This window comes from Heteronotia binoei, chromosome 1 (assembly GCF_032191835.1).
Source record: "Heteronotia binoei isolate CCM8104 ecotype False Entrance Well chromosome 1, APGP_CSIRO_Hbin_v1, whole genome shotgun sequence".
Taxonomy (NCBI): Eukaryota; Metazoa; Chordata; class Lepidosauria; order Squamata; family Gekkonidae; genus Heteronotia; species Heteronotia binoei.
In genome coordinates, this window is record NC_083223.1 from 242452866 (window position 1) to 242469056 (window position 16191).

The 16191-nt window shown below is 39.7% G+C and overlaps 1 protein-coding gene across 3 annotated transcripts in view; it reads right to left on the reverse strand.

Moving 5' to 3' along the window:
- Positions 1-16191, reverse strand: part of MSRA (methionine sulfoxide reductase A) — a 353827-nt gene that overhangs the window by 319505 nt on the left and 18131 nt on the right. Inside the window, exon 1 of one of the 3 annotated variants that reach the window (XM_060250083.1) lies at positions 7395-7580. The exons of 1 other annotated variant lie outside the window; for it this stretch is intronic. Coding sequence is in view for 1 of the 2 variants with exons in the window: in XM_060250076.1 (XP_060106059.1) it covers positions 6759-6774 (16 nt within the window). In the remaining variant the exon portion in view is untranslated. Of the gene's footprint in view, positions 1-6758; positions 7003-7394; positions 7581-16191 lie in introns of those variants that run through there. One more of the 3 variants, XM_060250076.1, reaches the window with a different exon arrangement.

Sequence of the window (16191 nt, forward strand, 5' to 3'; positions counted from 1 at the left end):
GCATTCTGGAAGGACAAGGACTGACCTAACTTTCAGTTATTAGTGTGGAGAAACTTTTCCATAGACCTTGAGATTGAGGTTCCTGTGGGCTGATATTTTTACTGCTCTTATGCAAATGATAACAATTTTATTGAATGCCTGGCAAATAAAATAATGGAAGACATATTTTCTTCTCTCTGGTTTTATATAAAGTAAGCAAATTGAAATACAAAAGGCAGTGGCTAAAGAAGAAAAGGGAGGGCCAAAGGGAAGGGGTGTGGTTGGAGGGAAAGGGGGCCATATCAAAGGGCACGGGGGGCCCAGTTATACCCATTCACCCAGGGCCCATGTAAACAGTTGGATAACAACTTTGCTTCATCTGAAAACTGTTGCAGTCTGCAGGCACAAGGCTTTTCCCTCATGACTACCACCACACTCTTTTCCTTCACTCTCACTGTTCTACTTTGCAAAAATCCAGCCAAATGAATAGTTCTGGGATTCTGACCTTCTCAATCAACTGTAACATTTTAGTTAACACCAATAAAGGGGATTTACACTACCACTTTAAAAGCAATTTCTCATGGTGGCTCCACTTTAAAAGCACTTGAGAAACTCTGTTGGGTTTAGTTTTTGTTTTTTGGTATACCAAAATTCCCTTAAAGACTACAATCCCAGTGGAGAATGTTTCAACATTCATAATTTTTCCCTTGATCATCCCATACTTCAAAGATATCAAATAGTTCTCATTTTTTCCAAATATTGGAGAAAATGTTTTTATAAATAACCATGTTCTTGTAAGGTTTTGTAAGTGTTTGTAGTAAATGTTTATACGGTTACTTTCATTCTGAGAATACATTAGTGAACTAGGACATTATAAGCAAACTTTCAGATCACGAGAATAAAAGTCAACCTGTTCATCTCTACTGGAGACTTTTAAAATGACAATAAGTTACAGCAGGTAGGAATACCAAAATATAAATACTTGGAAAATAAGAGAAAGGGCAAGTGATAGTGATTGCCAAAGGTTTATAAATAACTCAAGATCAAGAGCACTTCTCTCTTTTATGAGAAAACAATTCAACTCAGTTATCAAAAGGTAAAGATTAGGAGCCCAAAGGCCAAGCAATTTATTCAAATAGGGGAATCGGATTATAACCTCATAAAACTGCATAGCAGACTTATGATTATCTTTCTGCTACAAGCCTGTTAAAGTAATCCTGCCATAAATGTTCAACACCTAATCAGCTGCAGAGTTCAGAACAGAGTTCAAAACAACAAAACAATCAGATTTTATGATACTTTTTGAACAAAGAAACCAACACAGCCATCGTAAGGGCCACCTGCTCTTCAACCATCAGGAGCCATTCTAATCATGGAGCCATTAGTGCCTGTGGTCCAAGCAGGGGATATGAATCCCCTGCATCCCTGGGAGCTGCAGTGGTGGCCACAGCACCTGGGAGCTGAGGCAGTTGCCCACCTCCCCCACTAGCATCCTCCCCATCCTCTGCCATCCCCCACCCTCACCTCCTCTGAAGATGTCCAGTCTGCCTGCTACATCAGCACATCCCCAGCTGTTGGCTATGCAGACCCCAGAATGCCCAGTATATGGCAGATGACTGTCCCAGCCACCAAAGCTTATCTCAAAGGAGTCAGCAGTACGAAAATGGTCCACAACATCAGCAGCAATCATCAGGGCAAAGGGACATGGGGGGAAACAGAGAGCTGTTGAGGCCGGCTGTCCCATGTAGCCCTCAACTGTTACCAGTGCTCACAGCCATCTCACATCTCTCACATACCTCCTCAGACTAGGCACTGTGGTCCACCATCCCATCCATCTCTTCCTGCCTTGGCACAATGGAGGGCTCAGATGCTAGCTACCTGGAACTCAATGGAGCATCTGCTGTGAATGGAGTACCCCCAGTGGTGCAGACTCCCTCCTCCCCTGGCTGAGGCTCTGGTCCTGAGTTCTGGATGCCTGCAGCATCAGTCAGCCTGGCAACCCCCATGAGCCTGCTGATGGTCCATGGACCAGAGTCCACTCTCCCCCCACGCCAGTCCCCAGATCACAATCCCAACTCCCTCAGCAGCCTTAAGCCCCAATCAGGTAAAATGAACATCTAATTTTCTCTTACTGCACAGAAGCAGGGCAGCATTTTCACATACATGAAGTTGCCTTCTACTGAATCAGACCCTTGGTCCATCGTGGTCAGTATTGTCTATACTCAGACTGGCAGCCACTCTCCAGGGTCTCAGGCAGAGGTCTTTCTCATCCCCTGCTACCTGATCCTTTAACTGGAGTGTCATGCCTGCACCAGACCCAGCCCTTGCTAACCCAGAGCAGGAGCCACCTGAAACTGATCAGGCCACACCAGGCCCTAGCTCAACCCCTCCTGAAACTGATCAGGCCACACCGGGCCCTAGTGCATCACCTCCTGAATCCCCGCCACCTGTGAGCCGGCTCCATGAAAGGAGACGGCAGGAGTTCAAAGACAGACGGAAAGAAGCACGCATGCGTGGGAGGAGAGATCTAAGCCCGGAGTACTAACGAGTTAACAAGCCAGCACAGTATATCTGTAGTCCTAGCCTTAGGGCAAACTGTGCTGGCAACGAACGATCCTCCTCGGACGTGACCACGCCCTGCACCCTCTTGCCGTTTGCTCCTGACCCGGCTTGAATCTTGGACTTGGAACTGGACTCTGCTTTTGCCCTGTGGACTGGCTTTCGGTACTTTGAATATATTTGGCTTGCTTCCTCTGGCTTCTGACCCACTGCATTCCTGTGACGACGCGCCCTGCTTCTCCCTTCGGCTGGTCTGATTTACGGTCGGGACTAATTAGGACTGCTAGATAACGCTTGAGCTACTCCTTGCAAGCACCGTAGCTGGCTGCCAGCGTCCTGGCCGATTGCCAGGGCAACAGCAGCTGCCCGTCTCTACCTGCAGGTCCGGGTCCTGACATGGAGATTCCAGGGATAAAACCTAGGTCCTTCTGCTTGCAAAGCAGAGGCTCTTCACTAAGCCACAGCTCCATTGAGGTCCCCTCCCCCACCTTGCCAAGCATCATAGCCCTGATATGGAACAGCCCACTGATTCCCAGCCTGTTATTTTTGGAAGGAGGAGCCAGCATAGTGTAAGGGCTCTGGAAGACCCAGACTCAGTTTTCCGATCAGCCACCAAGCTCATGGGGAGCTCTTTGGTCACCCTCTCTCCAGTCCTGCCTATTTCATAGGGCTGTTTTGAAGATAAAGCAATAAATGGGAGAATCACATATATGCCTCTGTTTAGAGGAAGGGCAGGATAAAAACAGAGTACACCAAAGTATGAAACTAGTGACATTACCTACAAGTAGGGCTGCCAACTCCCAGGTGGGCAATAATCAATAATGGGATCACAGTGGAGATACATTACAAGAAACAAACAATATAAATGTGATGTAAAATAGTGCCTTGATGTGGATAGCCCAGGCAAACCTGATGTCGTCAGATCTCAAAAGCTAAGCAGGGCTGACTCTCGCAACTACTTGGGCGGGAGACCTTGTTGGAATACTAGAGTCAGAGGCAGGGGCAGGCTTTATTCCGATACCTCTCGGAATATCATCCAGGCTCCCAAGTAGAGGTCAGTCACCAGAGGTCGCCATGACTTCCAGGTGCACACACACATGTGCACATAAAAATACAAAAATACAAAAGAAAAAGGCAAGTAGCCAGAAATAAATGCAGTATGCCTTCATGATCCAGAAGTAATGTAGAGACATCAATCACTTTGGTTTGGGGGCAAAACTCCATGGTAGAAGCTAATACTATGATAGAGTTTTGCCCAAAAGCCAGAGTGTAACCACCCCCAACTTCCCTGATGTACCTATGTCACTTCCACATCATGTAGGCACATCACATTTATTTTTAGTGTTCTTCCCCGTTCCTAGTAAGTTCACTCCCCATCCTCCACTAGCAGGTCCAAGGTGCCTGGCAACCAACCCTAATACCATCTAGAAGATCTAGCTGTAGCATCTGCATTTGAGTTCTGTTGCACCTAGTAGAATCCAGCAGCACTGAAACTGCAGACCAACATAGTTACCCTCTAATATTAAATTGGGAAGCTTAAATGGGTGATTTTAACTTATGAAAGAACCTTACAGTTGTGTTGTATACCTTGTACAGCATACCTTATTCATGGAAGCTCACTGGATGACCTTGGGCCAGTGTCACATTCTAACGCTAGCCTAATCTACCTCACAGGGTTGTTGTGAGGATAAAATGGAAAATGGGAGAACATTAGAAGCCATTTGGGACCTCATTGTGGAAAAAAGTGGGATAACAATTAATCAATAATATTCAGCAAACAAGTCATCATTCAACCGAAATCCCTACCTCCATTCCACAACAGCTTTACTTCCAGGAACCAAAGCAAAAAGAAAACCACAGTTTTAATAAATTCTGTTCACTGTAATCTGTTCCATTGACTTTAGTTACAATTGCACACATAAAACGAATCACGTTTTAGCTTGCTGAGCTTAATCCTGTTGTTGGAATGACAGATTATTTATAGGGAAACACTGAGATACATCTGTCACCTTGCAAAAAGAGGAGATAGAGAAAATGCCTTAACTTTAGTTTGTACAGCACAAAGGGCTGGATTAACAATTAGGCCAAGTAGGCACTGGCCTATGGGCCCTCACGCCTTTAGCGGCCCCGGGCCGGCCTTCCCCCCTGGTTTTCCTCCACTTGCAGCCCTCCCAGCCTGCACATGCTGCCAGCATCTGAGCCACTCTTTGCCCAACTTGCCTGGTGTGGTGGCCACGTTTGCTTCTCTCTGCCTCTCCCGTGCAGCTTTGTAAAAGGGGCTTTTGAGAAGGTGCCTGCAGGCTGCAGCAGAGGCCATGCGTGGCAGGGCAGGTGCTCCAACTCTGAAATAATTTGCAAGGGGCCCCCAAGATTTTGACTGCCTAGGGGCCTCCATAAGGTTTAATTCGGCACTGAAAGCACAGGTGTAATGCAAACCACTGTTTGCCTATCAACTTTAAACCAGAGACTTTGTATCTTGGGCATGTAGTTAATCCTTTTGGCATAACTGAAGATTCAGATGTAACTATAGTTAAAGAAACCACGGCTAAGCATTATGTATGTAGAGGACCTCACAAGTTTTTAGTTCTTATTGCTAGCAATGGTATTTTCCCTGAAAATCGAGTACATGTTACACAAAAAGCACAGCCCCTTAAGAAATGTGCCTGTTTAAAGCCCATTAATGGAGAATTCCCCAAGAGCAATGTAATGTTTCAGTGTTCTTTTATAAATCCAATAGATTTCAATGAAGTTTCAAGAGGAGTTTTAAGTGGGCTGCATTCAAGCTAGTGCTTCAAAAGAAATTTCCATTTAAAACAGCAATTGCAACTGTTGCACACCATCTCACATATCACAAGAAATTTATCTTTTTTTAAAAAGAACTTGTACGTTAGTTTAGTTTTCTTTTCATGCAATTCTAATTTTTGTGGAGAGAGAGCTGTACTCAAATATTTCGTAAATGTCAGACGAAACATGAATAAAATGTGTGTGTCAATACCATTTGAGAACTTTTGCTGGCAATCATGCAGCTAAAAAAGTTTGCTAAAAAGTTTTGAAAAGGATTATACTAATGAATCTTCTATAAATATTTTTTAAAAATTTCAAATGTGTTGTAGATCATATGTCGCTTCTATTAATTATATGCAGCCAAGAAAATAAATTCAATCACCTAAGCAGTGAACAGTGGAATTACTCCAGTACTTTGATTTAGGATCTACAACCAAAAATAGGATTTAATATTTTTCAAAATATCACAAATCAGTCTAAGTTAAAACACTCTTAAACCCACTGCATAAATGCATAACTCCTTGACCTTGGCTGGATCATGTTCATTTTAAGCTATGAAGAATTATATAATTACTCCAAACCATATAAAATACAGTTATGTTGACACAAAACAAAAACATCAATTTTAGAAAATTAAAACTGATTTAATACAAAAGTTTCCTTCTCCCATAAAATTAAAACCTATCCTAAACAGCAATATTTAATCAGTCCAAATCAGCTATATGGAATAACACCAGTATTGCAACAAACACAAAAAGAGACTTAGCAGAGTATTTATTTTAGTATAATGTCTCTGAACCAGTTCCATCTATGTAAGTGCCTAACAACTTGTTATGCACTTTTAAAGACCAAATCTACTTGTTACAGTATATAAACCTGTATTTTTTCCTCCTAAACCCACTACTTGCAGTAAAGTTCAGTTGATTTCAAGGGAAATAGCTTTTGTATAAGATTGCTTAAGACTAACTGAAATGTAACAATAACATACAGTCAACATTTGTGTATAATTTTTTTAATGCAGACAGTAACTGGTTTTTATCTTTTAAACTTTTGTCCAGTTTATACAAAAAAAAACCCCTTATTATATCAAATGATGGTACAACTGAACAAGCTTATCTTTCAAAGTTTGTCAACTATTTATTCTGTTTAGATACTCCTTTAAATGTTAACATTGTCAATATGACTAAATTACAAGTACTCATAAAAATCTCTATAGTGGCGGGGCAGAAAAAAAGGAACAGAAACTCATGTATTCTCTGTTGCAAAGTCAGAACTATGTTATTCCCCCAATTATCTCCTAGCATTCCAGGCAGTTTTGAAGAAGAAAAAAATATTTTCTGTATCTAAAATCACAATGAATCATGTAATCCAATCATCTCAAACAATCATATTGTGCAGGTTTTTTACCAGCTACCATAGGTACAGAAACTACTAACCAAAAACTTTCCTCATCTGGAGTGATCAGCCCAAATTCAATTTCCTGCCATCGTCAAACCATGACAGAAGTACATGTTTCTCCATCTGTTAGAATCCTCCGCCTCCAATGAACAATTCACTGATCTTGCAAGTCTTTTGTAAAGGCATGCCCCCAAAACATTTTTGAGCAACCAAAATGCCATCTTCCTAGCTTCTTGTTTGCATTCAAACACAGACGGAGTGTCTTCAAGCTGAACATCCTGGTCTCTTGTGTTGTCACTACTTCATGGGGAAAGTACTTGAGAGGGGAGGAAGCACTGAAAATAAATGCCACTGGTTTAAGAAAAGACTCTTTTACAAGAGTGTTTAAATTATACTCTTGCTTCCCAGATTAGTCAAGAAGATATCTGAGAGGAAGTCCTTTAAATGAATTATGAAAATGTCAATGAATTATGAAGGTGGAAAAAACACAAGCTTCCATTCTGAGCCCCCAAAATGTTAAATTTAATTCAAAAGCAAATTAAAATCAGTGAGAATGTATATTCTGCAGATAACATTATCTTTTTACTCAGAATATTTTCTGTCTTAGAATCCTCCATTCCTGCCCCACCCGGCTCCCAACTTGCAGCCTTATTATATATAGAAAATGCAAATACCGTATATCCCATATGTATAGGACAGATACTGTGATGACTTCTTTAAGAAAAGCTGTGCCCATACCAATGATGACTGAATTATAATGTACCGCCACTTTCAAAAACGCCCAAGAGACTTTAATAACCTTCTAACACTTTGAAAACCAAAAACTTCTGAGTTTTTCTTTATCCCAAGATGGTTTTCGTTCTTGAAGCTCAAGCTGAGAAAGCAGACAAAAGAAGCCGATTTGGCTGAGCTGTGCCAAGTCTTGCCTTTTTTCCTTTTTCTTCATCTCTCTTTCTCTCGCTCACACCATGGCAATCTTCCCAAGCAGTCTTGGCAGAACTCCAGCCTGTGCCAGGCTGTCAGAGTTCTTGTTTCCAAAAGATGCCCTTTGCAGATCGATTAATATGCATACATATATTACACATACACACATCTTTTTAACCAAAATTGTTGGTCAGAAACCAAACCTTGGCAGCAGCATCACTTCATCCTGCCAAATCGCCTTATAGACGTCTAGCTTCATACATACCGTGGTGACAAAAATTTATACTCTGGAGTCCTGGAAGCAATGCACCGTTCAGTGATAAGAAATGTGTTCTCTAGAAGTGTCGGCAGATGATATGTAAACATGCTGAGCCCTTTTGAAGGAGGTTCTACCCATAATATTAAGAAACGCTGATTAAATATTAGGCTTTTTCTTGTCACTGACTTATACTAAATGAAAGAGCCCCAGAAACAGAAGCACTTCAATTTACAGCACATCTAACATTTAAACTGTATTTAAATTTGATGTTTCTAAAGAAAAGAAACCAAGATTGGTTCACAGCCTTTCCCCTGAGACTAACCTCACTTGATATAAATATTGCTGCAATTCTGGAAGATCAGACAGTAATAGAAAACAAGAGATTAAACTAGGGTCAAAACATGGAATGTTCTTCCCTTATACACTAAAGTCCCACAACTCTGTGATTTGGTTGTTGTTGCTGTTGTTGCCATGAAGTCACAGCTGATTTAGGACAACCTCTTAAGGTTTTCAAGGCAAGAGACATTCAGTGGTGGTTTGTCATTGCTGCCTCTGCATAGCAACTGGTATTCCTGGGTGGTCTCCCATCCAAATATTGACCAGGGCCAACCCTTCTTAGCTTCCAGCATCTGATCAGATCAGGCTAGCATAGGCCATCCAAGCCCTTGGATTGCATGCACAATAATGCATAAATTGTATTTTTGTTCTAATTTGCAAGCTTTTATTGAAGGAGGAGGAGGAGTTTCCAAACATTAGCAGTCTAACCAACAGTTATCCCCTACAAAAGAATCCACATATGGCAAGCAAAAGCTAAGGGCAAAAGAATGGCCATTCTTAACTAGGTAATGGGTTGGCTCCAGTCATCCACTCTAGCAGACATAGATTTTCTACACTTTCCTCTTCCACCAATGGACCCTTTCAAACCTGGGAAAGTTGATTCTTAGGATTATGTAACCTACATGGATCAACAGGAAATTGGATTGGTAGGCCACAATGAAGAAGAGGAATGATGAAATCATTCTTTCCTCCCTCTTCTCTCAAAACAGCTCTGATGATGGCAAGAAGAGTAATTTTTTCTCCTTCCCCTCTTCATAGCAGTTTTTTTTACCAATGTGGTTATTACTCCAAGCAGGTTTCATGATCCCAAGAACAGACTTTCAAGGAATCCAAAGGGACTGCCAAGGTGAGGAGGGAGATCGATTAAAAGACAACTGAACCCAAACCACTTTAGCTGCTATTAATACCAAAACTCTGATGAATATTGGGCAGTATGAGGCCTCCAATATCTACTGGTAATTGCAGTTTCTTTCTAAAAGGCATTATTATTCCTATTTTTCAGTGAGGAATTATTACTCAGTGAGGAGATTAACAAATTATATTGGCATTGAAAATCTCAACAAAAAGCCCCTTTAAAAGTAACAGTTTTGCACCTTTCTGAATGACAGCAAAGAAGAGATGCTATCCTACAGGACTGGAGCACCACAAGGGAAGTCCCACTGCCGTGTGAAGGCCAAACAAGTGAGATGAGGGAAATGGACCGTCATAGGGGAATGCCGGGCAGATTTTAAGCAAGTGCCTCTCCTGATACGAGTTGATGCAGGTAAGTGGGCCTGTGACAATAAAAGGCTTTAAAGGCAATAATCAGCATCCTGAATCAAACCCAGAAGCAAGTCAGCATCCAACACAAGTGTGTCAGCACAATGGGTATCAGTATTGTACTAGAATTTAGATTAATATTCAGGAAACCCAAATATATTTGGCTCCATGATAACCTATGGGGACTGCCCCCATAGAGTATAATGGAGAAGGGATCTAAATTTTAAAGCCCTGCTAAGTTGACTCATGCCACCGCTGCAGCACAACTCTGCAAGCATTTAACATTTAAAGCACTGAGTTGAGTCACAGAGTCATGCCGCCAACTGAGACAACTCAGTGGGGTTTTTAAACTTTGTGCTGCTGAGCAGTAAATCCACGTCCAATTAAAAGCTTAATTCTATTGGCTTTTATTTGGGCAAAGCTATTTCAGTAGCCAAATGCAGATGCCTGATCTGTATTCAGTTGAATAAATACTCAAAAAATACTGATGTCTTTTTCAGGTATTTATTCGGTTCGGTATATATCGAGCACATACCCCTCGGCTCAGCATATATCGAGCACATACCCCCTAATCAGCACTTCACAATGGCTGACAGAGATGGGCACCACATTTTGCACTGCTGAGGCTTCCAACTTCTTTCAAGAGCAGCCACATTGCACACTCACAGTTACAGCAGCATGGGTTTGCATGGCAAAAACAGATAACTCTAGAAGGAAGGACAATTTCCTAATCAAGATCAACATAGAAAGACGTGAAAGCCTGGGGAGGGGGAAATAGGGGGAAAGGGAGGGGATCCCATTTTTCAAGGCTATTTCTCAATGAGAGCACTGAAAAAAAACTCCTGAGAATTTTTTTTTTAATGGTTAAATTTATTTATTGATTTGATTTGTTGATCATCCTATCCCTGCTTATGCGGGGCTCTGGATGATGTACAGCAAAAGGCATAGAGACTTCCGGTTTCGGCAAGCTGACCTAAGGAGCGACTCGGACCAGCTCATCCAGAGCTGCTCCTTATTCGTGGAGTTGAGGGGTCTCTCTCACCGGGAGACCCAACTCTGGGACTCAGGAAGGGTCTCGGAAGGTGGACAGCTCAAGCTGAGGGTTGGGATTGACAGCGGCGGCTGTCTCCCAAGCCCAGCTCGCTGTAAGCCTCACTGCTCCAATCGCCATTTTTAAATGGCATCGAGGTTGACTGCCAGACCTCTTCTTTTCTTTTCATCAAGCGTTTCTGCATGATCTGAACAAACTGTATTATCTCCATGAAGATTGTAAGTCTCCTTTTCCTTCTAATATTGAATTCCGAAGTATCATTTACATACATAGTATCACATACACAGTGTGTATGTGTGTGTGTATATATATATATATATATTTGGCCGCTGTGTGACACAGAATGTTGAACTGGATGGGCCATTGGCCTGATCTAACATGGCTTCTCTTATGTTCTTATGTTCTTATTTGTACAACCAAGGAGACTGGAGAGTCAGGAGTAAAGTGGAGCATGGACAGAGGCAAAGGCGGCAAGAAAGGGAGGGGATACAACTCTCTCCTTTTCTCTCTGGAGGCCTCCAAAAGTTCCTGCCTAATTTGGTGACTCTCTTAATGTTATCCTGGGAAATATAAATCACACTAATCTCTAAAGATAGAAAAGACTTGATGGCTGAATTGAATTGATCTGTTTTAAATTTTTTGGGGGGAGGAAGATCTTGCTGCTGGAAAGTTGCTTGCAAGCGTATGTGGATGAGAAGGACAGTTGGTGCTAGAAGGCACAGTTGCCAATGAATATTATAAAGAATTGAACTTTATAGGACAGATACAGTATTATATAAACCTTTGAGACTTTGAAAGATATAAGAAAAGGAAAAAGGCTGAAGCTTATGTTGGAAGTATCCTGAATAAGTCTTTGTGGGTCCTAAATATGCACTTAAGGTCTCACTGGATCTGTACAGTGGCTTGTAAAATGCAGCTATATTGTTGACTGTTGGTAGAATAGCTGTGAAAGCTTTTAAGTGGATTATAAATTCCTGATGGTGGATATTATGGATATGGTTTCTTAATTTTGGTTTTATTTTTTATTTTCTCCTTTTCTCTTCTTGTGTGTTTATTACAAGCGGTTTTTTCCTGGAGGACTTTTTTAAAAACATATGGTTTGAATATTTTTTTCTTTTTACCTTTTTTCATTTATTTTTCTCTATTTTCTTTTCTTTTCTTCACTCTCTGTGGAGTTTTCATTTCTTCATTTTGGGTTCATCTGGATTGTTTTTTTTTTTATCTTTTTTGGGTCATTTTTAATTTCGGCTCTTACCTGTGGATTATACAAACGGGGCATCCAGCCCTGGATTACAATTTATACCTTGGAACAGTTGGACAAACTTGTTAAGACATGGACTCCATTGAACTATTTGTTCTAAAAAAAACACTGTCTCTGTTGCTGTGAGTTGAACTAGGTGATACTAAAGGTTGTTATGCTAAAAAGGCTCTGTTTAATATAAGTCTTATCTCTGTTTGGGATTTGTTAAATTGTTGATAGAAGCAAGAAGGTTGTTTTTCTTTTTAAACAAACTATTATCTTTGCATAATATTGATACTGAATGGTAGATATTAGCTCAACTAATATAAATAGGAACAATGTGTTCCAAAACAGTCTATTGAAAGGGCAGTACATAAAATTTGTGGTTGCGAGTGCAAATATACTAATAAGGATGGAAAATAAAGCTGCTACTGGCTTTAAAGAGGTAATTTTAAAAAAAGACAATCGAGAAGGTAAACCACCATCCCCCTCACCAAGCTCTTCGTCTGGTCTAGGGAAGTTTACAACCATGCAGGGGGACATGAAAGAGATGCAAAACACTCTACTAACTGCCATAGCACAGCTGACTGGTAAATTAGACAATATAGGAGAGCAGATGGCAGAAATCAAACAAGAGCTTCAAGAGAACAGAAAACAGACAGCAGAGGCCAATAAAGCTTTAAAGGTCCTAGATACACAGTGACTGATAACACACAAAAGGTGGAACAGCTGGAAAAAGAACAGAAAGCATATGAGAGTAGACTTCTACAGTTAGAGATAGATAGCGCAGCTTACATGCTGAGGTACCAAAATGTACCAGAAGAAAAAACTGAAGATTTACAAAAAATACTAAGTGAAGCCCTGGCAGAAATCTTACAGGTGACACCTGAAAGGATGGAAGAATAGTTTGATCAAGTTAAGAGAGTACCATCAAGCTTTACGAGATGGAATAAATTGCCCAGCGAAATCCATTTGAAGCTCACAAGAAAGAAGACCAGAGACAATATTTTGAAGCAAACAAGAGATAAACCAGTGACGATAGCAGGAAATACAGTGAAATTTTTGAGAGAGATGCCATGGCCAGTCAGACAAAGGAGAAGAGAATATCAAACCTTGACAAACTTTTTGAGAGAAAGAGAAATACCTTATACATGGCTAAATGCCGGAAGGCTTACTCTTTACCTATGAAGAGAACAGATACAGGATAAACTCTATCTTCAAAGCTCAAAACTTTTTGGAGAAAGCGGAGAAAAAAGAGGGAAAGAAAAAGAAGGAGGACGAAGAGGAAGAAGACGTCTCAGATGAAGAGGATCCAAATGAAATAAGGAAATATCCAAAAAGATTGCAGCCTAAAAAAGATAAAAACGATAGTGATAAGAAAAATCCATAATGGCATCAATAATCTCTATTAATGTGAATGGACTTGATTCTCCTATAAAAAGGAGGAAGACCTTTAGATATCTAACAAAACTGGAAATTGATATAATTTGCTTACAAGAAACTCATATATTGGCTAAAGATCAACATTTTTTGAAAAATAAGAAACTTGGCAGTTTGTTTATAGCAACAGATGTAAATAAAAAGAAAAGGGGATTGGCAATATACATTAAGGATAAATTTAATCCACAATTACAGTATGCTTCAGAAGATGGAAGAATTTTATTAGTGGAAGTTATGGTGGATAATAAAAAAATCTTATTGGCAAATATCTATGCCCAAATGATCATCAAGAAAAATTTTTCAAAGACTTACATCTTACGTTGTCAGATTTCGACTATGCAGAATACTGTATAGTAGAAGACTAATGCAGTTTCTGACAGACAATTGGATAAAAAAACACATAAACACACTAAAGCCAAAGGTCTCCAACTACCAACAAGTTTTTGGAAGCTTGTAGAAGAACTGGAGCTAGTTGATGCATGGAGAACAAGATACCCAAATTTGAAAGATTTTACATATTACTCTACCAGCCACCAAACGTAGTCAAGAATTGATATGTGTTGGCTCTCTACAAACTTGGTTAAAGATCTAGCTGAGACAGAAATTCAAACAAGAGTTATATCAGATCACAGTCCTGTAATGATAAAACTTAAAGGTACACAATTGAGAAGAACTTGAAGGCTAAATACTTCTACTTTAAAAGATAAAGACTTTCTTAAAGAATCCAAGGTTGAAATGGAATCCTTCTTTAAACAGAACATAACTCAAGATGTAAAGATGCAAGTGGTCTGGGATACTGCCAAAGCACATTTCAGGGGACTTGCAATCAGATACAGTGCCAAGAAAAAGAAAAAAAGAATTGAATATCGAAGACTAATGTCGCAAGCAGGAGAAGCTGAAAAGAATTTAAAAGCGCAGCCTACAAAACAAGAGTTTCAAAATAAAGTTAAAAAGCACAACACCAACTTAATTTACTGCTCATAGAGAAAATGGAGAAAAAATTGAGATTTGCCAGACAAAACTTTTTTGAACATGCTAACAAACCTGGAAGGTGGTTGGCCTATAGAATGAGAAAAGAGAATGCCAAAAGAATAATATTGATATTGAAAGATGAAAATAATAAAAAGAAAGTCCAAAGACAGGAGATACGCCAAATTGTGAAACAATTTTATAAAAGACTATAAGAAGATAAACAAGTTCAAAAGGTAGACTTAGAAGAATACATTAAACAAAATAATCTTAATAAATTCACAGAAGAACAACAAAAAATTTTAAATGAACCAATAACGATAAGGGACGTGGGAGACGCAATGGCATCTCAAAAGAATGGCAAAGCACCGGGTCCAGGTGGCCTACCTGTTGAATTCTATAAAGCTTATGAGGAGCCCTTACTGTTGCTATTTAAACACCATATTGAAAGGATTCAAGAGGAAGCCCAAATACCAGTTTCATGGCAAGAAGCTACAATATCTTTAATTCCAAAGGAGGGTGCAGATTTGAAAGATGTAAAATAGTACCAGCCAATTTCTATTTTAAATGTGGATTACAAAATTTTTAATGCAGTATTGGCACAACGCTTGAACAAGGCCTTACAGTCCACAATACACCAAGACCAGGCAGGATTTCTTCCTAGAAGATACCTGAAAGATAATGTTAGAACAGTATGTAACATAATGGAATACTATGAGAACCATCCAGAGAAACAATCGGCATTAATCTGTCTGGATGCAGAGAAGGCCTTTGACAACATTTGCTGGCAATTTATGTTCCAACAATTGAAGGGAATGGAATGTGATGAGAATTTTTTGAGAACAATACAATCAATATATTCCTCGCAAAGGGGAAGGTGATGGTGAATGGTGAACTAACAGAAGCAATTGCTATTCAAAAGGGTTCAAGACAAGGTTGTCCACTGTCACCACTTCTTTTTATTTTGTGCTTAGAGATACTGAATAATCAAATAAGAGAAGATACAAGTATCAAGGGAGCAGTGATTAAAGGTGAACGATACAAATTGAGAGCTTTTGCGGACGATCTGGTCTTTATATTAGAGCAACCAATAGATTCAATTGACTGTTTGATAAATAAGATTAACCAATTTGACCAATGGGCAGGATTGAAGATTAATTATCATAAAACAAAATTCCTGACAAAGAATATGACGACAGAACAAATTCTGTTTCTCCAACAAAAATCAGGATTTTCTTATGAGAAAAGAATTAAATACTTAGGTGTACACATTTCAAATAAGTGTAGTAGCTTAAATATGGATAACTATGATAAACTGCTTATAGAAATTAAAAATGGCAAGATTTGAATTTATCCCTAATGGGAAGAACAGTCTCAGTAAAGACGAACATTTTGCCAAGACTGTTATTTTTATTTCAAACTATTCCAGTACTTTGGTGTTTTTTCAAGAACTGGATAAGATGGTCTCTAATTATATTTGGCAAGGTAAAAAAACAAGAATTAAGCTAAAGACATTGCAAGACTCTAAACTGAGAGCAGGCTTGGGCCTCCCAGATTAGCAATTGTATTACAGAGCTTCTGTGCTCTCTTGCGTAAGAGACTGGGTGGTACTGAATGACATGAGACAGTTGTTGCTAGAGGGTCACAACCTTAATTTGGATTGGCATGCGTATTTATGGTATCAAAGATTAGAAGGACACGCCTACTTTAAAAACCACTGGTTTTGGAAATCTCTGTATCATACATGGTCGTGTTTAAAACCGAGAATTTATCAGAAAATTCCAAGATGGATATCTCCAGTGGAAGCATTCACTCCACCAAATCTTTTGAAACCTAACCAGAATTATAGATATAAAGAACTGCTGAAAAATTATAACCAACTGAAAACCAGGGAAGAGTTAGAAAATATGGACATTAAAATGAGTTGGTGGTTGAGAACACAAGTAAAATCTAGATATGCCAAAGACAAGACGACAGACTTTAATACAGAAC